The 24,745-nt window shown below is 49.6% G+C and overlaps 7 protein-coding genes across 7 annotated transcripts; 4 read left to right on the plus strand and 3 right to left on the minus strand.

The window, feature by feature from the left end:
- Nucleotides 1-542: 542 nt before the first annotated feature.
- Nucleotides 543-1,561, plus strand: PFICI_05193 (uncharacterized protein; the record flags this gene model as incomplete). The annotated part of the gene is made up of 3 exons (XM_007833774.1): nucleotides 543-731; nucleotides 823-1,030; nucleotides 1,098-1,561. The coding sequence occupies 3 exons, from the start codon at nucleotides 543-545 to the stop codon at nucleotides 1,559-1,561; spliced, it is 861 nt and encodes a 286-aa protein (XP_007831965.1).
- A 2,508-nt stretch (nucleotides 1,562-4,069) lies between these two features.
- On the minus strand, nucleotides 4,070-4,786 carry PFICI_05194 (uncharacterized protein; the record flags this gene model as incomplete). Its single annotated transcript, XM_007833775.1, has 1 exon — nucleotides 4,070-4,786. One exon carries the CDS (start codon nucleotides 4,784-4,786, stop codon nucleotides 4,070-4,072), a length of 717 nt encoding a protein of 238 aa, XP_007831966.1.
- Nucleotides 4,787-5,030: 244 nt separating this feature from the next.
- On the minus strand, nucleotides 5,031-5,244 carry PFICI_05195 (uncharacterized protein; the record flags this gene model as incomplete). Its single annotated transcript, XM_007833776.1, has 2 exons — nucleotides 5,031-5,143; nucleotides 5,205-5,244. 2 exons carry the CDS (start codon nucleotides 5,242-5,244, stop codon nucleotides 5,031-5,033), a joined length of 153 nt encoding a protein of 50 aa, XP_007831967.1.
- An 893-nt stretch (nucleotides 5,245-6,137) lies between these two features.
- PFICI_05196 (uncharacterized protein) lies at nucleotides 6,138-7,445 on the plus strand (the record flags this gene model as incomplete). The annotated part of the gene is made up of 3 exons (XM_007833777.1): nucleotides 6,138-6,462; nucleotides 6,547-6,570; nucleotides 6,661-7,445. The coding sequence occupies 3 exons, from the start codon at nucleotides 6,138-6,140 to the stop codon at nucleotides 7,443-7,445; spliced, it is 1,134 nt and encodes a 377-aa protein (XP_007831968.1).
- A 2,344-nt stretch (nucleotides 7,446-9,789) lies between these two features.
- Nucleotides 9,790-10,593, minus strand: PFICI_05197 (uncharacterized protein; the record flags this gene model as incomplete). Its single annotated transcript, XM_007833778.1, has 1 exon — nucleotides 9,790-10,593. The coding sequence occupies one exon, from the start codon at nucleotides 10,591-10,593 to the stop codon at nucleotides 9,790-9,792; it is 804 nt and encodes a 267-aa protein (XP_007831969.1).
- Nucleotides 10,594-11,346: 753 nt separating this feature from the next.
- Nucleotides 11,347-14,748, plus strand: PFICI_05198 (Lon protease; the record flags this gene model as incomplete). Its single annotated transcript, XM_007833779.1, has 2 exons — nucleotides 11,347-14,514; nucleotides 14,593-14,748. The coding sequence occupies 2 exons, from the start codon at nucleotides 11,347-11,349 to the stop codon at nucleotides 14,746-14,748; spliced, it is 3,324 nt and encodes a 1,107-aa protein (XP_007831970.1).
- A 5,363-nt stretch (nucleotides 14,749-20,111) lies between these two features.
- On the plus strand, nucleotides 20,112-22,914 carry PFICI_05199 (uncharacterized protein; the record flags this gene model as incomplete). Its single annotated transcript, XM_007833780.1, has 2 exons — nucleotides 20,112-21,041; nucleotides 21,100-22,914. 2 exons carry the CDS (start codon nucleotides 20,112-20,114, stop codon nucleotides 22,912-22,914), a joined length of 2,745 nt encoding a protein of 914 aa, XP_007831971.1.
- Nucleotides 22,915-24,745: the final 1,831 nt, after the last annotated feature.

Here is a 24,745-nt window from a genome sequence, read left to right on the forward strand (position 1 = left end):
TTTATTTCTCTATATATCCATGGATTCACCTTGTTCTTGAATAACTGATGAAAAAAAAAAAAAAAAAGATAGCAATGTTTGTTTGGGTTGGTTGCGTGTTGAGGATCGTATGGGATTGTGTCGTTTGTGCACATTTGCCATACTGATAGAGTGTATACCGTGGTATGAATGGTACCTATAAGGAGACCAGACCCTGCTCAAAAGGTACTAACCTAGGTACCCGGCCCCAACTGGCTCCCGCTTTACGCGCATTCGACACGCGTGCATATGATGCAAGGCTCGGATATATGCAATTGGCTGCCCCTGCTCACTTACATCTACCTATCTCACCATCCAGACAAATCTCCAGCCAGCCAGTCATCTTGAGCTAAAGATTGTGACATCTTTCCACACTTCGTTTCTCTCTGCCTTTTGAGAGATAACAATGCATCTCAGGTAGTGGTCTTACCACCGCTGCGATCAGGACAAGAAGAAGAAGAAGAAGAAAAAGGAGAAAAGGAAAAGCACAGCCAAGAAGGAAAGAGAGAGGGGGGGGGATAACCATGCCGATTTGCATCGAATGCCGACACCCAGTCAAGACGTTATGGACGCAGTACTCGGGCGCCGGCGACCCCTCGAGCGGCCACAACATCAGGTTGACGGTTTGCAAGAACTGCGGGAGGTTCTGCGACAAATACGTCGAGCATGACTTTGTCGTGCTCTTTATTGATCTGGTCTTGATCAAGCCACAGGTGCGTCGATTTCTCTGCCTCTTCTCTGGACAACACATACAGTAAACAAAAAATGGCTAACGTGTGCGGGCGGCGCAATTTTTTGCCTTAGGTTTATCGACACCTCCTGCACAATACACTGATGCGCGATCATGATCAATTTGATCCGTCTATTCTGCGCCTGGGAACGCTGCTGCTCCTCTTTGACGTCTACTTGACGTGGGCGCGCATCGAGAAGCAGTCGGCACCGGCCCCGGGAAGTCAGGGCAATCTGGGGAGCCTGGCGCGGCAGCCGATTGTGTTTCAGTACATGTTCTTCTGTAAGCCTAGCTTCTACTCTTCACTCATGGTTTCAAGCTTTCGTCTAACACTGGCGTTTTAACTCAGTGATTCTGTGTACCTTTTCTACCCTCGCCTTTCACCTCTCGATTCGCTTCTTGACATCCTCGCCCTTCTCGCCCCTCAACCATCTCGGCCTCATGCGCACATACTCGCGGCCGAATTCGGTTTCTACGGCCCTCCTCGTCAGCTCGTCCACCAAGCTCTTTCCAATATTGATGGTGATCTGGGATTACGATGTGCCCGCTGCAGCGAGGAGTCTAGGATGGGCGGTCGTGCTGAACAATGTCGAGGCCTTGAAGATCCTGCTAGACTGTGGTTATCCTGCCGCCTTGTTGCTGGCGGCCGCCGGGGCCGTGAGTAGATGGGTCGTGGGACGCATGATCTTGTGGATGGTTGGGCTTGAAGGGGTTGATGGGGTGGGCGAGAGTGGTGTCGCAGCTGATGGACGTGCGCTTCTGGCTGCTGTGCTCTACATTAGGGATTGGGCAAGTAGTCTGGCGGTTGGTTGATGTCAATGAAGAACCAGGGAGACGATATTATATACGAATTTGCAAATGATTCAATGATATAAGCCTCTTTATACCTATCGTGACAAGAAGATTAGGGTCTTTGCGGATTGCCATTCTGTAAGCATCTATCATGGCAATTGACCTGGAATCTTTCCTAGTTCAGGAAACGACTCGCCAAACACAACTCGCCATGAGCAATCAAATAACGTAAGAAAATCAAAACCATGCCATTCTTCCCAGAACGCCAAGTGATGTAGACAGACAGTCAATACGATAGCGCATACATGGTACAATCGGGCTCCGCATCATATATCTCAGGATACCCGAGTCTCCAAGGTCAATCATTCCGTCACCGGGTAGACCCTCTTGGGAGCATGTCCCAAGTTTTGTCGTTTCCGCCGTTGTTCTACTTTCCCCATTCCCCAACCCGCTTTCCTTACTCGTGCTGGAATCCTGATCGGACCGAGGGGCTTTTCGGGGCGATGAGAGGATGCAGCTGCGCCAAAAAGGTGATGAACCACATGAGATAGCAGGCGATGAATGCGATGATGAGAGACGAGCGCCATGTTCTGTTTATTTTGAAAAACAAAGTTTAGTCAGAATATATTTCTTTCAAGGCCTCTGGTTGATTGAAAGGATAGAGCGATGCCCGAGGCGGCCACAGCGCAACAAGAAAAAGAGACATGTCGTCTCTCCGAGCCACGGCCCAGATGGATAGACTGAGAGTGTTTGGGATCGGGGATATGGCCAACTCACGTCTGGTTCTCTCCCTTGGGCGCAAAGAACCATGCGCCGACGCACATGGCCGCCACGATAACGAGGCCGAGGAAGACGCTGCCACTACAGTGCACGCGATGTTTGGTTAGCCCGGTGAATGCTCTCTTGTCTTGTCGGGTGGAATCTTGGGGAGATTCAAGAGGAGCAGGGGAAACAAGGCGAAGCTTGCTGCCACTCTCAAGGATCGGACGTACCCGCCAGCCATGGTTGAATCTAGTGTTTTCGTTGCGCGAGAGACGGAGAGGGAGAGGAGAGATCGTACGGCGCCGAGGGAGAGGCGCTTCGGTTTCTCGAGAGGCTGTGGCGATGTTGGAGCTACTCTATGGGTAAGGGAGAGCTGCCTGTGAAATGACGCTGTGAAGCTATTGGCGGACCTGGGGAGCTTGCAAGCAGCACATCGACGTAAGGACGGTTGTTGTTACAGTGGGCTGCCGGCCAGCTGTTATCTCGAGTATCCAGCCGTCAATTTGAAGAGATCGGGGAGACCGTTGAGATGGGAACTGCATGATGTGTAGCTTGGAGCTGGAGCTGGAATTTAGTGGTTTATACGGCGATTTGTACCAAAGTAGCTCTAGGTATTTTTTGCCAAGATGGTCAGTGCATCACCCGAAGAAAAGCCGATCTCTTTTGACGTCTGGATAAAGATGCACGCCAAGACCACGAATCTGGGGCCAAATTGAGGGTATTCCCAATTTCAACCGTTACGTACGAAAGGCTTACGCTTAAATATTATATTATACGTATTAAAAAGTATTCGTTAATTAATTAAAAATGCTTGGCAATTTGAAATTTTCGGATCCGATAAAAATCCGTAGCGCGGTCGGTGGTAGAAATAGAATCGAATCTGGGGCCTGATTTCACGGATTTCGATAATTTTCAACATTATTTAACAACCACGCATCTGAATTAAATGCACATACGTAGTCAAAGATCTTTGGAATCGTACGATTCTGGGGCTGCTTTCGGATTTTTAATACGATAAGAATTGACGCTTTCGTAAGTAGATTTCGTACCAAATTGAATTTGATTTGGATTTGGAATTAATATAAATTCACCTACCAAATCGTCAATTCCTATCGTATCAAAAATCCGAAAGCAGCCCTAGAATTGTACGATTCCAAAGATCTTTGACTACGTGAGTGCATTTAATTCAGATGCGTGGTTGTTGAATAATGTTGAAAATTATTGAAATCCGTGAAATCAGGGTGCTCCTGCGCGTGCATCTTTATCCAGACCTTAGGTGCTCTAGTTCGTTCTGGTGATTTGATTGGTTGAAACTGGTATGGTTAATGCGTTTTTTTGTGGAGTTCAAAGATACAACAAAGAACTGTCAAAAATCCAACTAGAGCACGAAACTAAGGGCTGGAAACTCGAGATAAGCCAGCTGGTTCTGTGAGTAGGTAGGCGCTAAGCAGGTTGGCAGGTAATGTGCATTTGGCTTAGTCATCCACCAAGTATTGAATGTGACCATCAGTAATATATATATATTTGCTTCAACAGTCCGTAATGATTGATTTTTTTCAGTCGCTACCAAATAAATTCCCCCATGTATGGATCGTCTTTAAGATATTTTATTTATTATTTCCATTTTCAAGCGAACGGTTTTGAAGATGTCCTTCTTTCCACAATATCCATGGTCAGAAACATGATGACCAGGAATCCCAGTGAGCTTGGCCGCATCGTCCGTCCATACTCTGCTTTCTTGTGTAAATTCCAGCTCTCATCGTAAAATTAAACGTCATTCTCAAATTTCAGACCAGCTCTGGCGCGTACTGCACCATAGATTCCAGCAATATCACCCTTGGCACCTCCGGCATGGCTCTTGACATCGTCCAAGTATCCCTGGGCCGTGGCCGCATTCTTGAACTCACTTCCAACCGACTTTGCAATACTCTGCGCGTGTGTGGCATCCTTTAAGGCATTGTCGGCGCTCCAAAGAGGCTCTTCCATCTTCCAGTAGGTCCCCTGGAGCATGCGGTCCCCATAAGCGGAGGCGATGCCGCCGAGAAGGTTGTCCACAAATTGCTTGAGCGGCTCCACGCCAACGCCGGACTTGTCTGCGACCGTGAATGCCTCGGCTAGCTGAGTGACGATGTTCAAGACAAAGGTATTGCCAATCAGCTTCAGCGTAGTCGCCGCTCCGTAAGGTCGGTCTGCCATTGCAATCTCGGCCTTGCCCATGACGCCGGTCAGGTATGGCCGCAGCTTGTCAACGGCTGCTTTGGGACCAGCGGGAACGCAGATCAGCGCGCCCGCCTCTGCAGCAGGTGGCGCTCCAAAGACGGGACAGGCGACGAACTCGGCACCCGCCTCTGTCACCTTTTTACCCAGTCTATCCGTCGTGTCTGGGTGTATGGTACTGCTGTCAACGAAGAGCTTCCCCTTGACGTCACCAGACGCAAGGAAAGCGTCGTAGTTTGACTCCACTGCATGGTCGTTGCTGAGCATGGTGAAAATTATGTCTGCCCGCTTCACTCCCTTGACGGGATCAGTGATAACTTCAGTCCTGGTAAGTCCATATGTATTAGCCTCATAATTTTATCTGGATTGCGTAGAAATCTCCAGCAAGGCTCGAGCTACAGGTAAAATAGGTATTCCCCAAGCCAAAATCTGGGACTGGGAAACAAGGTCTAGGGAATGGAATCGTCTAGAGGAAATTGCAAAGAACAAAGACACGACAGGTTTTTACCACTTACTTGCTGCCACCGATCTTGGCCGAAAGGTCATCGGCTCGTTTCTGTGTGCGGTTGAGATGAGCAACGGCTTGTCCAATTTGGCCTTTTGAGCAATGTTGGAGGCCATGGCCTATAAACACATTAGCACCAATGATATGGTTGGGTTGGAATGAAGGATTTATTTACACGACCCATGTTGCCAAGTCCAATAAAGAAGACTTGAGGAGCCATGATGTTTATGATGAATTTTTTACTGGTTGTGATGTTTGTTTGTAGAAATGAGAACTTGACGGACTGCTTGTAGCAAAATCAGTTGCAATGTAGCGGTTCGCTGCTCGAGCTACAGGTTATGATTGTGGTGGATGATGAGAAAGGTCTGACTTCCCGCAGATATATGACGAGCTGAGTCGTCTTTATACCTGTGGTTCCAAGTGCGTAGGAGAGAGAATGCAGTTGGGAACCTCCGTCACATTGGGCAATAGTTTTCCCTGGAGCTTCGACACAAGTGCAATAGGTTATTCTCCGCAACGCCGGTGCGCCGTATTGCATTTACTTTACTTCACTGACGACGTGCAATAGTATAATGCACCTTGCCAAGCCCGGGTGTGTACGGGCGGGTGGGGGCAGGTTATCGGCGTTTAGTCATCGCCCACGGCTTAAAGACTGAGCTCCAAGCTGGAGCTTCAAGGACCGGAATCTTCCCCAGTCCCTGAAAACACCGACCCGAACATACCCTAGATCGTTTGATCCAATGTGCAGCGGCAGATGCACCAAAGCTCGATGGTCGCTTAGGTTTACCAGTTGCGAATAAAGTTCAATTCTATTTTCCCTCTTCGGACGAGGAAGATTTTGTCGCCTCGACGATATCTGATTGATTGGGCGAACAATCGACTCTGCAGATTGGACACAGCTGGTACCTACGAAACTTCCAAAGCCAAACAATAATGATCACCAGGATTGCATCACGTCAGTGACAAGTCCTGCCCAGCCGATCTCACACTGCCACTACTTCTAGAACAGCCAGAGGCTCGACTGGCGTGTGACTTAAATGACACACAGGTGTCTGAATGAGAATGTATTCCCGGCCAGTCTAAGCCCCTAGCAAATGCACCATGACCGTCGCCATGTCGTCGCTCAGTAAGCTGCTACTCCGCAATGCGAGTCGGAGGAGTGGAAATCTGTCGCCTATGATGCCACAACTATCATCGCCGAGGGTCGTCCGACGAGAGCTGCATCTCGCACCGCCATTCCTCCTAGACGACTATATACCACGCTATCAGCTGCTCAGCTCTGTTGATGCCGCAAAGAAGCGCTCCAAGGCGTACGCCCACTTGAGAAATTGCAATCTCTGTCCTAGGCTTTGCGGCGTCAACAGATATGAGACCACTGGAATGTGTCTCATTGGAGCTGATGTCAAGGTCAATGTGATTGCGCCGCACTTTGGTGAGGGTGAGTTACGGGCCTTTATCCATTCCCTGGACCCATAGGATGGGTACCCTTTTTGTTAGGGGCTATACTGATGTGGATCACTAGAACCATGTATACAAGGCCACAATGGTATGCAAAGCTGTCATTCTCCTGATTCTAAACTCGTTGATCTTTGCGTCGGCCCGCAATGATTCTAAAAACTAGCTGATACTTGCACAGGCTCTGGTTCTGTCTTCTTCTCGGGTTGCAATCTGCGGTGCACATTCTGCCAAAACCATGATATCGCCCACCAGCGAAACGGAATGGATCTCACGCCGGAGGATCTCGCACAGTGGTATATGAAATTGCAAGAGACGGGAGGAGTGCACAATATCAATCTCATAACTCCCGAACACGTAGCACCACAGGTCGCCCTATCCATTCTCGCGGCGAGGGACCTGGGTTTGAGGATCCCCATCATTTACAACACGTCTGCTTTCGACTCGCTCGAATCTCTCGAGCTCATGGACGGTCTGGTAGACATATACCTGCCCGACTTTAAGGTCTGGAACCAGGCCACCAGCAAACGCCTGCTCAAGGCCGACGACTACGCCAAGACAGCCTGCGAAAGCATCAAAGCCATGCATGATCAGGTTGGGGATCTATGTTTCACACCCGACGGGCTCGCCAAGAAGGGCGTTTTGGTACGCCATCTCGTCATGCCCGGCAAGGAAGAAGAGGGAAAACAAATCATGCGGTATCTGGCCGAGAATTTGAGTCTCGACGTCTTTGTGAACATCATGGAGCAGTACCGCCCAGCTGCGCATGTGGGCAAGCCAAGACGTAGAAAGATTACGGAACCAGGCGGGTTGCAGGCGGATGCCAAAGATTCAGACGACGTTAGATACGCTGAAATTAACCGGCCAGTCACTGAGGAGGAAGTTGGCAGCGTCAGAAAGGCAGCCGAGCAAGCCGGGCTCTGGCGGTTCAATGATCCGCCAAGGCATGCCGGCTTTGCTATTTGATCTCGATCATCAAATTGGCGGCTACTCCATCTCACAAATGGGCATCTAGTTTGTAGCATTCGATCGAGCTTAAACCCCACCGTCTGAAGCAAACCTTCGTACACTTGAGCTGTTCAGGGCAGGATTGCTTGGCTGAAAAGTGCTACACGATTTTGGTATCCTTTTTTCCTGCCCCTCCGCTGGATGCCTTTATCAAATGCCTTCGTTAGCATTGCATATTCAGCACATCAATCAGAAATATACAAAAAGGGACTGGCATGACACACTCCTAGCAAACAAAGCTGGATAAAAAGCGCCTATCCAGCTACAGTGAATAACTTGTCTGCGACTTCGCAGCATGGCTAGCAGCATCCGGAACTACAAATTACTCAAGAAATCTGAAAGAACGTTTGACGATATCCATCCTGCTGCAGAGTACTTACAATGATTCTTTAATGTGGTCTTTTTGATATGTTTTTGCCTAGCCATTGTGTGCCGTTTCTCCAACGTGAGGTTTTGCCTGAAACATCGGCAACCTTTCATACGGCCCAAAGGTTACAGCACAAACATTATAGCATGCTCGCAACGAGACCTACAGGCACCCACACCATCTATTGCTGGCTGTCTATACTGACAAGTAACTCGCTTTGTCAACCAAAGAAGAGTCACTGGGCCATGACTGCCATCCAATTGTGGTCTCGAAGGATTTATATAACTCTCTGGCTTCCATAATTCATGACGGTCTTGGTATCTTTATCACCATCACTGCCACCACTACCACCCTGCAATACAAGTTGACATAGGCTCTTTGCATACGCCTATTCAAAGGAAACCATGTTACCGTTTCAGAACATCAGAGATCATGTTCATCATCAGATACATATCCAGCCCCAGAACTTTGGTCCTCATCCAAGCTTCCACATACCTATAGGCCACGCCAGGCATACAGCTGCTCCTTACTGGCCATGCAATCGCTTGGGTCAGATTGCACTGCAACCTCGCCCGTACGGAGAGCTCCAACAGGAGAGAGAAAAGCTTCTTCGCAACCTGAATGAGGAAGACGACCGGGCAACAGACATGTATCGGCAGCTTCTGTCTTACGAGGACAAGCTTCAATGTGAGCGGCCCCTTGGCAAATTGTGTCTACTACTGCTCAGGCGGCATTTACACGTCGCTAACATTGTCTGATTATCAGACTGCCATGGCGGCGATCGAAGGGACGTCAGAAGAGACCACCACTGGGTCAGAAGAAAGAGTAAGTCATGCCTCAGTATATCCTATTTCTTGTCAAATCTCCATAGCATATACGATCACATACAGAAGCTTTTGAGACTCTTTGTTCGTTTACATTGAGACCGAAAACAACCATTCTCCAAGTCCGCAAATTAACCGTCATTTTCTTTGCAGTAGAAGAAAGTATAGAGATCCAAAAGGCCATCATTGCAAGATTGGGCGAAGTCCACGTGGAGATCCAGAGCCGAGGACGCTGGGTCACAGTCTGGGAAGAGAAAGCCGAAGCAGGTCGGCTCATCTGTCCATCGTGGCATTGGGGACCATCGGCGCTGTGGTCAACCTACGAACGGCAACATCCTCAGAAGCCACGTTCGATGGCTTGTCTACCACCGAGTATCAATCCTGAAGCCGTCTTCCCAGGCACGCCCTGGCCTAGCAGTCATGGCTCCCAACCCAGCGTGCCTCTGCAATATCCCCCAGGACCCATGCATTAGTCAATTGACATTCGTCACCAAGACACTGTGTTTTCAACTCCACATATCACCAGTCAAAACACTTAATCTCGAAAGAACAAAAATAAAAGAAATAACTCTAAGAAAATCCAATCTATTGTATAACTTCCAAATTATTTTTCACATTTTTTATGGTAGACTTATGGCTGTATGAAGTTAGGCTATCAGCCAGCGAATGTCAATTGACTAATGCATGGCTCCTGCCCCATGAATCTATTCGGGCCGCTCAACCACATGGTAAAGGTCCCACGCCACCATCAAAAGTCACAATTGCCATGGGTTCCAACAGTGGAGCACCGAATAAGGTCCACATTCCGGACTTAAACCAAAGCAAGCAGAATATACAATCGGTACGCCAACGTCACAGCCTCCCTTCATTGCATTTTGACTGGATTGCATGCCCCGGGCGGGATCAAGGTCACCAGTGTTTGGGATATGTTGAGAGTCAATGAATGTTTTGTCCCAGTTGAATGTCAATGCCGAGTGAGCAATTCTGAGATTGGTGTTTTTGCGACGGGTTTTGAACACGGTGAATTAAGATGATAGAATTGTAGAGGAGTTCGATCCAAGCTTGGTCTTGTTGCGAAGTGTTTACATAAGTCTATGTTCTGGCGCATATCTTAGGCAAATTCACCAAACTTTCCATCATCGAATCCCAGTTCTGCCGCTGATGGTTGATTGGAGCTTTGTGTATTCTGACTGGAGGACTGCTGCACCCTAACAGTTGGCGCACTAGGCGGCGGAGGGAGAATGCCTGATCCCTTTGATGCCGAAGCTGACGGAGGTGGTGCTAGCGAGAACGAAGATAGAGGAGCATTGGACTGGGGCTCTGGATCAGGCCTCCGGCGCTGGAAGCGGCCAGGCAAATTGACCGTGATAGTCTCTCCTTCTTTCAAGCTATAATCGCGCTTATCTTCGCTCTGCTTCTTTTCAACTGCTGGTTTCTTGCCCGCGGATCCGCCATGGTCCCAACCAAGACCCTTGCCCGCTTCCTGCAAGGAGACACCAAAGTCAAATGACTCGGTTCTCTCCTCGAAGCCGATACCCAGAGAAGCCTTTCGCCCAGCTTCATCTTGGACTCGCAGGGCAAAGAAGCGTGAACTGTCAGATACAGACTCCACGACAGCCTGAGTCGTGTATGGAGCAGCAGCAAAGAGTTGGCCAGTCTTGCCATCCTCGAGGACAATATCCGTCTTCACCTTTTCGCTGCCATCGGGCTGCGGGATGGATGTCTCAATCACACGCAGCCGCGCGGTAAATATTTGACGCTTATTGCCGTCTGCAGTCCATGTTGCGGCCACATGGCCCTTTCCAGGTACCATTGGTGGAATGTTGTAGACATGTACTGTATTGGTGATGAAGAGAACTCGCTGAAGAGAGTCTGAAGGCAGGGGCTGCCCAGTAGCAGGGTCAATGGTGTCCATTGTAAATGAAAACCAGAAAAACGGTGAATATGTTTGAAGTGAACGGCTGAAATCAAGTCAGGGCCAATAAGTGACTGAGTAAATACACCCGAAATGTATATATCAAGTTGAAGATGCTTTTTCCCGGCCGAGGCAGATTATACTCGAGAGTGATACATGTACGGCAGAAGAGGGGTGTTCACTGGTTCGCGGTATTTAGGTGGATCAGAGTCGCTGAGGCCAGGTACAGTTAGGGGTCCAGTTAAGCTTCTAGTGGGCCGCAGCGTGGCAAGCGTGGTCGAGTCCCACTGTTTTCAGGTTCTAGGGGTCCATCCCAGAGCATCGGAAGATGGTAACGCCGACGAGGGGCGCTGGTGGGAATGGACTACAACAGTCAGGTCCATTGATAGAGCGCGGTCCAGGTCGGGTGGAGATTGATCTAAGACCGGCCCCGGCGCAAAAAGGCAGTAAAGCACTCGTCATTGCTCAAGCTCCCAGCTTAATAATAATAGTCAAATAGTATTCCATGATCCGTCCGAGGTCGCGGGAGCAATTTCGACGATCGCTGCTCGCCAGGGGACTCTTCTTTCCTTCTCGGTTCATCTGTCTATACTTGTACTTTTAAGCAAAAGATTTGATTTCCTTACCCCTTCCCTTGCTCCCTCAACACCGGAAGCCGCAGGGCACTTTGACCGGCGCCGCCCTCGACCTTTGATCCCGTCGTGCAATCACGTCTTCGGCCCAATTTTTTCGAGCCCGCGAAATCCCGCCACCATGCTTTGCCGCCAGCATCTGTCTCGACAGCTTGCTGTCCGGGGCACGTCGAGATATGCACACAGATTAAGTCCCTCGTCGATTTCGCGGTTATACTCCATACATACGATTGCGCCGCGGGCTACCTCGGAAAGACACGTCGCGTGCTCAGCCTTGACCACCGCGGCAAGGCAAAGCACATTGTCCTCGGCTAGTTTCTCGACGTCGACCGCTAGGTCCAAGGAGAAGGATAATGACTTCTTTGACCAGAAGATCGAGCCATTGTCGGAAGAGGAGGTCAAGGCCAACCTGAAGGAGCAAAACAAGTCTGAAGAGCTTGCCGCAGAAACCAGTGAAGCCAAGAGCACTGATGCACCATCATCTGGCGCCAACGAGCAAGGAGAGGCGGCAGATGGGAAAGGAAGCAGTGCTGCTGGCGGAGCATCGTCTGGCTCTGGCAATGATGGCTCGGGAGACGGTGGACGAAAGGGTCGCAAGTCTGGAACCGATAAAGCACTTCAGAAACCAGTCGTTCCGGAAGTATACCCCCAGGTCATGGCGATTCCCATCGCAAAAAGACCGTTGTTCCCTGGTTTCTACAAGGCAATCACCATCAAGGACCCTCAGGTCTCTCAAGCAATCATGGACATGATCAAGAGAGGTCAACCATACATTGGAGCCTTCTTGTTCAAGGACGAGAATGCTGACGAGGATGTTATCCGGAACCCCGAAGATGTCTATGATACTGGTGTCTTTGCACAGATTACAAGCGCTTTTCCAGTACACGGAGAAACAACCAGCCTGACTGCCATTCTATACCCGCACCGACGTATCAAGCTCTCCACCCTGATCCCTCCTGGGGCTCAAGATACCAAGGAGACCGATGCGCCAGCCGAGCCTGCAGCTGAACCCGAACCGATTCCTCCCAAGACCGACGAAGAGATTCAAAGAGAGAAGAAAGGAGATGTTGTTGCCAGTTTTGAAGAAAGTGCCGTTGCGCCCAAGCCAGAAACTCAAGCGGAAAAGTACGAACCCACCTCCTTTTTGAGGAAATACAATGTCAGCCTCGTTAATGTCGAGAATCTGGCCGAGGAACCATTTGACCCAAAGAGTTCTGTCATTCGCGCTGTTACCAATGAGATTGTCAATGTCTTCAAAGAGGTTGCCACCATGAACAGTCTCTTCCGTGACCAGATCTCGACCTTCAGCATGAGTTCATCTACGGGTAACGTTAGTGCCGAGCCGGCAAAGCTGGCAGATTTTGCTGCCGCCGTGTCTGCAGGAGAACCAGCTGAGCTGCAAGAGGTGCTTGCAAGCTTAAACGTCGAAGAGAGAATGCAAAAGGCACTTGTTGTGCTGAAGAAGGAGTTAATGAACGCCCAACTCCAGTCCAAGATTACAAAGGATGTTGAACAGAAGATTACGAAGCGGCAACGAGAGTACTGGCTCATGGAGCAAATGAAGGGAATTCGCCGAGAGTTGGGTATCGAGTCTGATGGCAAGGACAAGCTTGTTGAGAAATTCAAGGAAAAGGCTGACAAGCTGGCGATGCCCGAGGCCGTCCGCAAGGTCTTTGATGACGAGATTAACAAGCTTGCTCATTTGGAGCCTGCTGCGTCCGAGTTCAACGTCACGCGAAACTATTTGGATTGGTTGACACAGATTCCCTGGGGACAGCGGAGCGCCGAGAATTTTGGCATCCAAAATGCCATGAAGGTTCTGGACGAGGATCACTACGGTCTGAAAGATGTCAAGGACAGGATCTTGGAGTTTATTGCAGTTGGCAAGCTCCGGGGAACTGTGGAGGGCAAGATTCTCTGCTTTGTCGGACCTCCTGGTGTCGGAAAGACAAGTATTGGCAAGTCAATTGCCAAGGCCCTCAACCGTCAATACTACCGCTTCAGTGTGGGTGGTCTCACGGATGTTGCAGAGATTAAAGGTCACAGGCGGACATATGTCGGTGCCCTGCCAGGCCGAGTGATACAGGCCTTGAAGAAGTGCCAAACAGAAAACCCGCTCATTCTTATTGACGAGGTTGACAAAATTGGACGAGGCTACCAAGGCGATCCCTCTTCAGCACTTCTCGAACTTCTGGACCCAGAACAAAACGGCTCATTCTTGGACCACTACATGGATGTCCCAGTCGACCTATCCAAGGTCCTGTTTGTTTGCACAGCCAACATGACTGATACTATTCCACGACCTCTCCTTGATCGTATGGAAGTCATCAGATTATCTGGGTACGTGTCAGACGAAAAGAAGGCGATTGCCGACCGTTATCTCGCCCCAGCAGCCAAGGAATTGGCGGGCTTGAAGGAGGCGAACGTGACGCTGTCGGACGATGCGATCGACGAGCTCATCAAGTCGTACTGTCGCGAATCGGGAGTTCGCAACCTCAAGAAGCAAATCGAAAAGGTCTTTAGAAAGTCTGCGCTGAAGATTGTTCAGGATCTTGGCGAGGAAGTTCTACCAGAGTCTGAGGCACTTACCGCAGATGGCAAAGCTGCATTTGAGGAGTCTGAAAAGGAGAAGGAGAAGAAAGATAGGGACCCGGTATCCTCTGAAGCCACTGAGCAAGAAACCACGGAGAAGCCTCGGGTCGCACTTAGTGTGCCCGACTCCGTCCAAGTAACCATCGACAAGGACAACCTAAAGGACTACGTTGGCCCTCCAGTGTTCACGTCGGATCGTTTGTACGATGTGACGCCACCGGGAGTGACCATGGGTCTCGCCTGGACTCAAATGGGTGGCTCTGCCATGTACATTGAGTCGATTCTGCAATCTGCCTTGAGGCCTAGCAGCAACCCCGGCCTGGAGATTACCGGAAACCTCAAATCGGTCATGAAGGAATCATCAACAATCGCCTACTCGTTCGCCAAGGCTTTCATGGCCAAGGAGTTCACTGACAACCACTACTTTGACAAGGCGAAGATCCACCTGCATGTTCCAGAGGGGGCTGTGCAAAAGGATGGACCCTCGGCTGGCATCACAATGGCAACATCTCTGCTGTCGCTGGCATTGGACACGGCCGTCAACCCCACTGTAGCAATGACAGGCGAGCTGACACTGACCGGAAAGGTGCTGCGGATAGGTGGTTTGAGAGAAAAGACTGTGGCAGCGCGCAGGGCAGGCTGCAAGCTGATCGTTTTCCCGGAGGATAACATGTCCGACTGGCTAGAACTTCCAGAGGTACGTACATTACCACCGCGTTATGTTTTCGCGACTTTTTGTTACTAGAGATGAGTATACTAATGATGGCGTCAACAGAATATCAAGGAAGGCATCGAAGGCCGACCAGCCAGGTGGTACAGTGATGTTTTTGACCTCGTCTTCCCCGACTTGGACAAGGAAGCAGCGAGCAAATGCAAGATCTGCGAGTGGAAGAAGGAACACGATGCAAAGAAAGACAGCGACGACAAATAGGACGGGGGCTTCGCATTCGGCAGCGGCGTCGGAGCTGACACGAGTTGGACCGCACCTCCACATGTGTCGTTGTCGTCGTCAGCCACGAGCCTGCATAAAGCATAGAGATGTACATTGGTTTATAGCATTTGCGGCAGGACAGGCGACTATCCAAAGGGCGTTCTAGGCGATGGGGACGCAATGATTTGACGAAATGGTTTCGAAGGAACCTGGAAACACCCTCTCTTCTCTCTACACACACATAAATCCCTTGTAATATTGCATCATTACATACATATCAAGATCATTTGTATGGAAATAGGAGACAGGAGTCTAAGCGAATGATGGCATATTGCGCATACTTGGATGGTTGGGCTAAACACTGTACATAGACAGACAGAACGGCTCGATAGGTAAATCTGCCAATTGTCATGCATTGAAATCCAGATGCAAAGAAATGTTTTCCTCCTCCATTTTTTTTTTTTTTGACCCCGATCACTTGAGCAAACCCCAAGATCTGGACCTGCCAAAGTTGCAGCCTTGGGCATCGACAAATGCTCATGGATGCTTCTTTGGGTATCTGTATGTGTGTTGTGGTTGGGCTTGGACCAAGGGAGAAAAAGACCAATGCAGGCAATATAATTCATGTCAGCGCCCACTTGCCATCATCTTGCTCCTGCATGCATCTGCAGCTACTCGCATGACCAAACCGGCCTTGCATAGGTACAGTGGGTTGCTGGCTGTCCTTTTTTTTTTTTTTTTTCCCTCCTCCTTGCTCCGCCTTGCGGGCAGCTATCCGATATTGAGGCTGGCTGGAGCAAAGGGTCAAGAAAGAAGAGAGCATAGAGGATTGACTAGAGTTTGCCAAGAAGCTGAGTGGATGCCTCGCACAATATGGATATACGTATCTCACAAGATCCGCCTGATGCCGACAAGTATCTCTCTTCAGGAATGGTTGCGTTGCGGGATCCATGCTATGTATATACAGTAAACCTACGTAGCTAATGCTCCAGGTTTGAGGCGGGCAGTGCTGACCTTGAACCGTCCACTACGCCAATGTGATGAGAAAGTAATAGGGGTGGTGGGAGGGCTTACGGACAAACTCCTGATTGTGTACTTGGTAGGTGCCCAATTTCTATTTTTCGGAGACTGCCCAACGCCCATTTAATGATTATGATGATGATGATGATGACGACACGGGGAAAGGAAATAGATTCTGCAGGATGCGACTACATAGATGGTGAGATGTTTATTATGTACAACCCATGAAATTAGACCATTGTTGGTCAACACGGGGCCACTCGGAGGGTTCTATGTGTATACGTGTCTGTTGGTGATGAATTTTGGTCATGTTGACACACACATGCCCATCTTGGGATAGATGTTTTTCTTGGATCATTTCCTCGGATCGTGTGTATAGTCGAGACTAAGGGGACCCAAGAGCTCGCGAAGACAAGACGGACGCTGACGGGGCTCTAGTGTCTTGTCTTACCCAGATCTGCGTAGCCCTTATGCAATCACCTTCTGTGTAAACTTGAGCGAAATTCGGGAAGAAATAGTATCACGACTTGTCTCATCACGCAGGTGTTGTACTATGGTTTTTTCTTTTCTCACCCAGAGGCCGGTATAAAAAAGAAAGAAAAAAAGCAGAGCACACAAGTAATAGTTTGGGATCCACAAGGGAGGTAAATGTTCCGGTCATCCTCAATCGGAATCCGACTTGCTTCAAGCATTGAGCACGAACAGGTGCCTGGATTACACTATACTGCGGGTAGATTGAAATAGCTTCTTTTGGGTCTTTCGGTATTTACTGTTGCTGGACAGTTTGGTGCCAATGGACGTCGAGGACTTATGTTGCTGATCGTTTATAGTTTTTTTTAATTTTATTACAGGGCGCGTGTGCGCTTGCGATTAGTGCAATGTATCGCTGCCCAAGCTGCCGGAACGGGAAAATGCGGTGCTCAAAAGGCCCCAAGGCCCGGAGCTCCTGGCAAGGGGACGACGGTGCGGGATGGGACAAGACTGACGATGGCTTCTCAGAATTTGTGGTTTGTCCTTTGGGTTCCTCCTCTGATGATGTATGCGGGTCAGTGGAAGCACGGTACCATGCTCATCCAGATCTCTCTACTCGTCAGTCTACGCAAAGATCGGGGAACAGGGACGAGGGAATGGGTATCACAATCCTCTACTCGGCTGCCGCTGATGCTTCTGTATCAGAGGCCGTCCATTCATCATCGTACGTCATTGCCCACAGGTCCAAATCCACATCTCGCGACCAGATACTACACGACATGAGAAGATTACACATGTCAATACGCAGATCACACGATCTAGCTGACCGCGGCCGCCGGGGGATTATTTGAAGTGCGCAGAAACCAATAGAGAAAGTCGAATCGGCCACGGTTCTTTATGGCATTCTCCGTGTTTCAAGCAAACGGGTAAATTTCTTCTTGAACATGGCGGTGAGCATAGACGGTATCAGAGATGCCTATATACCTATACGCGAAATGTTGTCGTGTTGGAAATTGATGGCGTTTGGCTGCTTGGCATAGTCTTTACTTGGTTTTACTGTGCATTGCAAGCATCGTGTTCCAGGAGTAACTTATTTAGAAAACTCTGTACCAACCAGACACTTGTCAGAGTTTATGGCCACAGTTTCGCACCAATGGGTTTTCACTTAAGGTATTGAGAATTGTAAAGCTTACTACAATACCCAGTATCTTTCCAATAGATGTAAAATAACTCTGATTTCATTTAGCCGATTACCTATGTATACATTACCCCGTCCCAGGTGTTAGTGAGGGTAGTAAAGTGGCTCACATAATCAGAAGCGTTAGGGTCATGGTGGGTGCAATTATTACCTGCAGTTATGCGCGATGTGTACCTGATACGTGTTCCAATACTATGCTGAGCCTACTGTAGACGCACGGCGAGGTCGGAGATTGATGGCAGATATAGTCCAAGTCTAGGTACCTCATCAAGGTAGGCGGATACACGTAGATTGCGCGCACTTTGATGCAGAATGAGGTGACGGACGAAAGTGGCTCAAGACCTCGGCGCCTAACAAGTGATCGGTCACATTTTGCAGTAAATGATCCAAAACGACAAAGTCTAGGCGACGAATGTCTGCGTATTTGGCCCATGGATAAAAACGCCTCTTCAACGTCCCTTTCTGCGGGGTGTCTGTCGGAGTTGCAGCCCCCAGATCAGCATGGAGCTGCTCGTTTGTGGAGGACGAATGAAGAATAGGAGAGGCTTGTGACGATTTGACGACATGAAGCTACACAACCAGCTGATGCTTTTTGTCTGTCTCCCTCTCTCTGTTTGGAATAAGGAACCCGAAAGGCAATCCGGATGCCTCTGCCCAAAGCCGTGCATGCATCGAGAGCAACGTGCCAGGGATGATTCTGTACATAGGGTGATGCTGGCCTCTCCTCCAACCATGGAAACGCCCACACCCACCAGAGAAGTTGTACAACACATCAAGTCATTGTTCAATCACAGCCACGAATTGATATGACTTGTCCGTCGCAACTCGGCGGTGCCAAAGCTGATCCTTGGGCGGTCCATACGTTCAGGTCAGATACGAGTCCCTGAATAGGCAACGAGGCGGGTCCCATTATAGTGTACAGATAGATCCTAAGCATCATTGCAGGCGATGGCTGGTGATAGCTGCTAGTATGGTTGATCTGTAGTACACTAGTCCTGGGCGGCCGGGCACACACTCGACAGCAGTTACTACTTTACTATGTGTTGTGTAAATCTTGCTACCTTAGCGTCCCTCGGTGCTCCCCGTTCTGACTGAGATCATCCTTGTCGGCCATGTTGAACCCCAGTCCAAGTCGTTGATACGCCGAGTCCTTGATCCCCGATGAGCAAGCAGGGGGAGAGAATGGAGAAGATTGAAGCCAGGCCCCCGCGTCTTGCTTGCCGAGCTAGAGTCAAGTTCGGTATAGTCCGTTGGAGGGGTTCGTGAGTTTGTGTGTGTAGGTGTGTGCCTGTTTAGCATTGTCTGTGCTTTGGAGCCCAAGGTTAGGTTCCGCGGTTTTGGAGTGTTTTTAGTGCAGTACACAGTAGTGGGTGTACACAGTAGGTAAATCACAATAGGAGGGATGAATGGATGGATGGGGATGGTGGATGAATACACAGTAGAGGGAGGGAGGTAAGCAACCTTGTTGGGTTGCCAAGGAGAAAGTAGAAACAAGTGAGAGGGAAATAAAAAGAAAGAAGAAGAAAAAAAGGCAGAAGAGCTTCACCGCAAGCATCTCGTCATTCTCAATTCCCTCTTCGTCCGCGATCTCTTGCGTTTCCATGCTGCAGTCGAAGAGGAGTCGTTGCATGCTCAAAAATACCTATCAACCAACAACAGCCAAGCTCCGAATGCCGCTCAAGCTGCATCTGCATCTTTCTGCTTTCTGACGCTGGGCAACCTTCATGTCCCGGGAAGGCACGGCTCAGCCAGCTCTTTGCTGCCAAATCTGCTACCCTCACTAGCCTACAAAACTATGTAATAGTACACACTACGGACCGTAGTCAATGTACCCGCTGGGCTGGGGTCTGACATAGGTAAGTGCCTAGGTACTACACATATAGTGCATCCCTACATTACATGGTACTACCTACTACCTCTTCGTACCCTCGGGACACTGAACACACTCTCGTTAGTATGTACTAGGACGCGAACAAATGACAGCGCACCAAGCAACCACAAAGTTGACGACCTTTCTATAACCAATGTCCCCGAATCGCCTCACTTCTACTTTTCAATTGACACCCTTTTCCACTGCTTGATCTGTTCATACTCTTGAGCCAGCTGCTCTTGTAGTTCGCCCTCATATACATACCCCGTTGTCCCTCGCCTACATTGTACACGAACCATGACATGACGAGGGCCCAGCCACCACCCCACCTACATTAGCATCCGATCTTTCGGTGAACACACATTGGGTGTCGGTTGCCTGCACACATACATACCTTCCAGTCGCGCTTCACAAGGGATTGCATCTTGCTTCTTTCCACTCTGCCACAATCTGTGACTTCGCCTCCAGATAGCCGTCCGAGCACCAGAACGGCCACCGATCGCACATGATCCAAGTCTAGTGTAGTGGCCATCTACAAATTCTGGATCATTACCTGCCCCCTCTACACGAATAGCAATCACCCACTTGTGATTCATATATACATATGATTCACGAACCAGCCAGCAGCAGCGCATAGACGACATGACATAGCTCCTGTTCCTTTACCCTGTTGTCGCCTCCTGCCTCAGGGTTGCCCTCGCTCCCAGTATATCCTACAAAACATTCAAGCATTGATTGACATCGAGCTTGACACATCTATGGTCTCCGACAAGCCGCCCCCGGATCTACTCCACAGCCGCCGAAATGGCAACACAAGCGGATCCCTCCTCGCACGACCCGACCCCGGAGAACCACAAAAGACTTTCAACTCTTCTCAGAAGATTCTTGGGCAGGAACAATGCGCCTCTGACGCCAGAGGGTGTGACCGAAGCATCGCAAGCCCTGCCACCCGAAACGACTGGCGGGGATGAGAGCAACGTATCGCGACCTTCGGCCAGGAGGGTTGTCCCTGGCCTTCCTCGAGCAAAGACCTTCAAGAGACAACAGTCGGAGCTCAGGGAACGGCTAGAGCTGAACAAGCCTACACAGGCCGAGCGAAGGGCAGTGTCCGTCGACCGAAGGGGCACACATCTACCTCGTGATGTCTCGGCAAGCAGAAGTCAACGTTTGCCTCGCGCAAGTGCGCCCGACTTTTTCGATGATGCCGGCTCCACTACGACGGCCGGAAATGACCAGTCAGCACTGCATAGTCCCATGGAGGAGAAGCAATTCTTGAATGTGCCAGATACAGGCATTGTTCACGTTGATCTGGCGGCGCAAAAGGAATCATCTGCAGCCCGGTTTCCTTCAAGAGAACCTTCTGCTGCTGATGCGCGGTCTGTTACAACGTCGGCATATGACACTCAGATTCGCGATGAGCTGGAAAGCAAGTGGATACTAAACCTTTCCATGCACTTCAGAGACAAGTCTAGGAGGGAAAAGTTCTTTGTGACGTACAGAGAAAAAGAGTGCCTATGGCGGCGGGTGACCATATCCCTAGACTATCGAGACGCTCCATCCGATTCCTTAGAAGGAGATCTTCAGGATACAAAGTTCCAACGTGAGAAAAGCGCAAAGATCTACGAAGCCATTCGCGAGAGCCTTCAAGACATTCAGTTCTATGATACCGTGACGAATCTCAAGTTGCAGACCACCAATGGCAGATTGCATGTTCACGTGGTTGAAGATGTCAATGTAAGTTGAAGGCAAATCGAGTTTGGAAGAGCTTTACTGACGAGGGGTGGGTTCTCAGGAAATCATCCACTTTCCTGCCGTTCAAATGGTTCAACATCTGGGCTGTCGCCGTATTCGAGAGAAAGACATCATCTTTGATTCTCACATGTCTGGTTTCGTCTACAAGGTCCAGGTTGATGGTCGAACTTTGATCAAGAAGGAGATTCCCGGGCCCGATACTATAGAAGAGTTTCTCTACGAAGTGAACGCGCTAAATTCTCTGAGATTTTCCGCCAGTACCGTATCATTTTACGGAGTGGTTGTGGATGACGGCGATACTAGTGTCAAAGGCCTTCTCATTGACTATGCTGAGAAGGGTGCGCTTATCGACATCATTTACGACGCCCAAGAGCATGGCCCGGATTTGCCCTGGATAATGCGAGAGAAATGGGCGCGGCAAATCGTTCAAGGTCTCTCAGACATTCACGAAGCCGGATTCGTGCAAGGCGATTTTACTCTTTCTAATATTGTTATTGACGATGATGATAATGCTAAGATAATAGACATCAACAGACGAGGCTGCCCAGTTGGCTGGGAGCCTCCGGAGGCAACTCCACTTATCAACAATAATCAGCGGATTTCCATGTATATTGGAGTCAAGTCTGATTTATATCAGCTAGGAATGGTTCTTTGGGCCTTGGCAATGCTTGAAGATGAGCCCGAGGCTCACCGGCGGCCGCTGCGATTAGATCCGGACATCGAGGTACCAAGGTGGTACCGCAGGCTAGTGGACAATTGCCTCAGCGATAACCCACGCATGCGCAAGCAGGCGACTGTGCTTCTCGACATGTTTCCCAGTTCTTCGTATGAAAATCACGACCAACACGAGCCACCTTCTATTTCTGTGGATGATGGTCTATCGATTCAGCAGTACAGAGTGGAAGAACACGAGCGTAGCGGCCACCCAATTATCAGAACGGTGACACCACAAAGCGATGCGTATGCGTCAGGGATAGGTCACCAGTCTGGCCTCACTTCACCTGGTTTGTCGGAAGATGCTTTCTACTACCCTCCCAGGGGCCGGTCGCCGCCTAGTCCTATGCCAAGCAATCTTGACGACTGCGACGCTCCCTTCCTCGGACGGAACGGTACTTGGTCGGATCGGCGCAATCTAGTCGAGCCTGAGGAGAGTGAAGATGCGATATCCAGGGTTGATTCAAAAACTCGGATGAGCGAAATCACGAGGCAGCTGGAGGGAAGTCTTAGGACGATCGGCTCACAGAGCTGTCGGGTTTCTGCTGGTGAACATGGTGGCGCTGGCGAAGAAACACAATCAATCGACCTCGAGGAGCCATGCGTGCCATTGAGCTCGCCCCAGATCGTTGTTGATGAGGCAGGAGACGAGGATGCTCATGAATTTGGGCCAGAGCCAGTGGTCCCAAGAGACAATGTCCCCGACAAGGAGACCACGAATATGGATCCTACGGCAGTGCTTACCCTTCCTCTCGAGGATGCGAAGTCCACCGACCCACGAGGAGGATCACAAACAATGAACCTGGCTCCAACTGGGGTCCAACGCCAATCTGAGCAAGTGGGATATATCAAAGAACGCGAAACTCCTCTACTGCACCAAGAACATGACCAGCAGGATGACAACTATGCAGCAAATTATGCCCATGTCGGAGGTTCGGCGTTCCCTCCAAATATTCCATCAGAGCCATCAACGAGTTTGCAGTTCCCAGCCAGCGACAGGCCAGTCTATGATGCGGCAGCAGATCTGACGGGCATTGGCACTGGTTATGAAACTGAAGAATTTCGAAAGTCAATTTGCTCAGACGAGGATCTCGGGCTTACATCCACAACACCGGCTCCTGACGTGACATCACAGGCGTAAAAGCAGAGAAATGGCAGTAATATACGACAGTAAGAAAAGATTACAGAGCTGGCGACACAGCACAGCATCATCAAACAGCAATTTGCATGGATTCACGGGCTTTGGAAGGAGCACGGAGACATGTCCTTTTTTATCGAATTTCATGAAGCTTACGGAATGGATGACTTGTATATTTGTACTTGCTGACCTTTACTCTTCTTTTTTCTTTCCGTTCTTCCTTTCCATATTTGTGTGACTCATCTACCCGGACCCAAACGGACGGACCGTCAGGTGCGTGAATAGTCCTCAGTTGTCTTATTACCAAATCCAAGAAAAGAATTACTTTGATTGGCTGCCTTGATTCGCCGAGTCCTGAGATCTTGTTGCGAAGCTGCGCGTGAATGACGAATGCGAAGTCATGATACAAGAGATATTACTTGTTGCAAGATTCAGTTGAGTTATGACTTGAACACTCCACCCTACACATTCATGACGGAAAACCAGACGATTCGACAGTGTTGAACCGGTGCTGCAATTCCACCACGTTTACAGATGCATAGAAGCTCCCGTGGTGGCGAGGTCAAAGATTAAAAGTGAAAACTTCCCGCCCCTGGCCTGGCCTGAACCCGGGTGGCGGGCTCTCCCCTCTCGCTAGGCCACTCTTGGCTTAGTTTTGTCGATCACAAAAAGCTTCTAGAAGAGACAATAAAGTCAAGATGCCCTTGGCTGGCACGTGCTCTCAACGGCTTCGGGTGGTCCATGCCCACGGGCGAGCGGCGTGGCGGCAAGGCGGGCGGCAATTTTGGGAAGACGATTGAGATTCTTCTAGCCCGCCAACCCGCACATGAAGCAACGACGTCAAAGCTCCCGAATGGCTTTTTTTTTTTTTTTTTTTTTTTGTCTGCGGAAATCCCAAAGCCAAATTTGACCCGCAACCCGTGTTTTTTTTTTTCCCCTTCTGCCCTTCGCCACAGTTCAAAAGTGTGGACATTCCCGACCATCAAATCGCAATAGAAAATGCTGGGCCCCAAGGGCAAATAGCAAGCTAAGAGCTAACAAAGCTCCTCGTTATCCTCCTCCCCCCCCTCCTTCCCCCAATGATCACCATACTACAGGACACAACACAGATTCATGTCAATCAGTAAGGAGAAATAGATAGTAGGTAATGTGAACCAGCCAAGTGAGCTGGTGACTTGCTGTCCGTCATACGACTCTTCCTTTGGCACCCGCACGCCGGAAACCCCAGTCAACGTGAGGACAAAATGTATCTCAAAGTCGGAGGATGATCGTCATTGCATCATCTCATTCTCCCCGATGGCGTACCATTGAGGGGGAGAGTTTGTAAACAATTGAGACAGTAGCAGAAGATCATCCTATCAGCGGTGACTAGCAACGTTCTGGGCGATGCATATTGGCCCTGATCTGGGTTTGGTTGGCGAGCAAGCTTTAAGAAAAGGAACGGTAAAGTTTCCGGCATTTGCTTGCTGCTGCATGTCCTGTCGGTGAATGTTAAAAGAGAAACAGAGTTTAGCACATGTGGTTGTCAACTATTCAAAACTCAAAAGGTTCAGTTTGGTGCTCAACCGCCATTCCTCCACCCGATAGTAGCAGCTTGCTGGGGGGCTGTTGAAGATCCGCTTTTCCGACCTGCGCATTGCAGCTTACATGCGATAAGCACTCCCTCCCAGACAATAAAGTCCATGATAGCATTTCCCGTTTGCCATCTCTAGCCACTGATGATTTTGTCGTTGGAATATCTCTTGAAAGCACTTGACGATAAAGATGAGTGACGAGTCTGAATCTTTCTAGACGGATTGAGCTCTACATAGGTATGACAGAGTACTCTGTACAT

This window comes from Pestalotiopsis fici, assembly GCF_000516985.1.
Source record: "Pestalotiopsis fici W106-1 unplaced genomic scaffold PFICI_Scf_3, whole genome shotgun sequence".
Lineage (NCBI taxonomy): Eukaryota > Fungi > Ascomycota > Sordariomycetes > Amphisphaeriales > Sporocadaceae > Pestalotiopsis > Pestalotiopsis fici.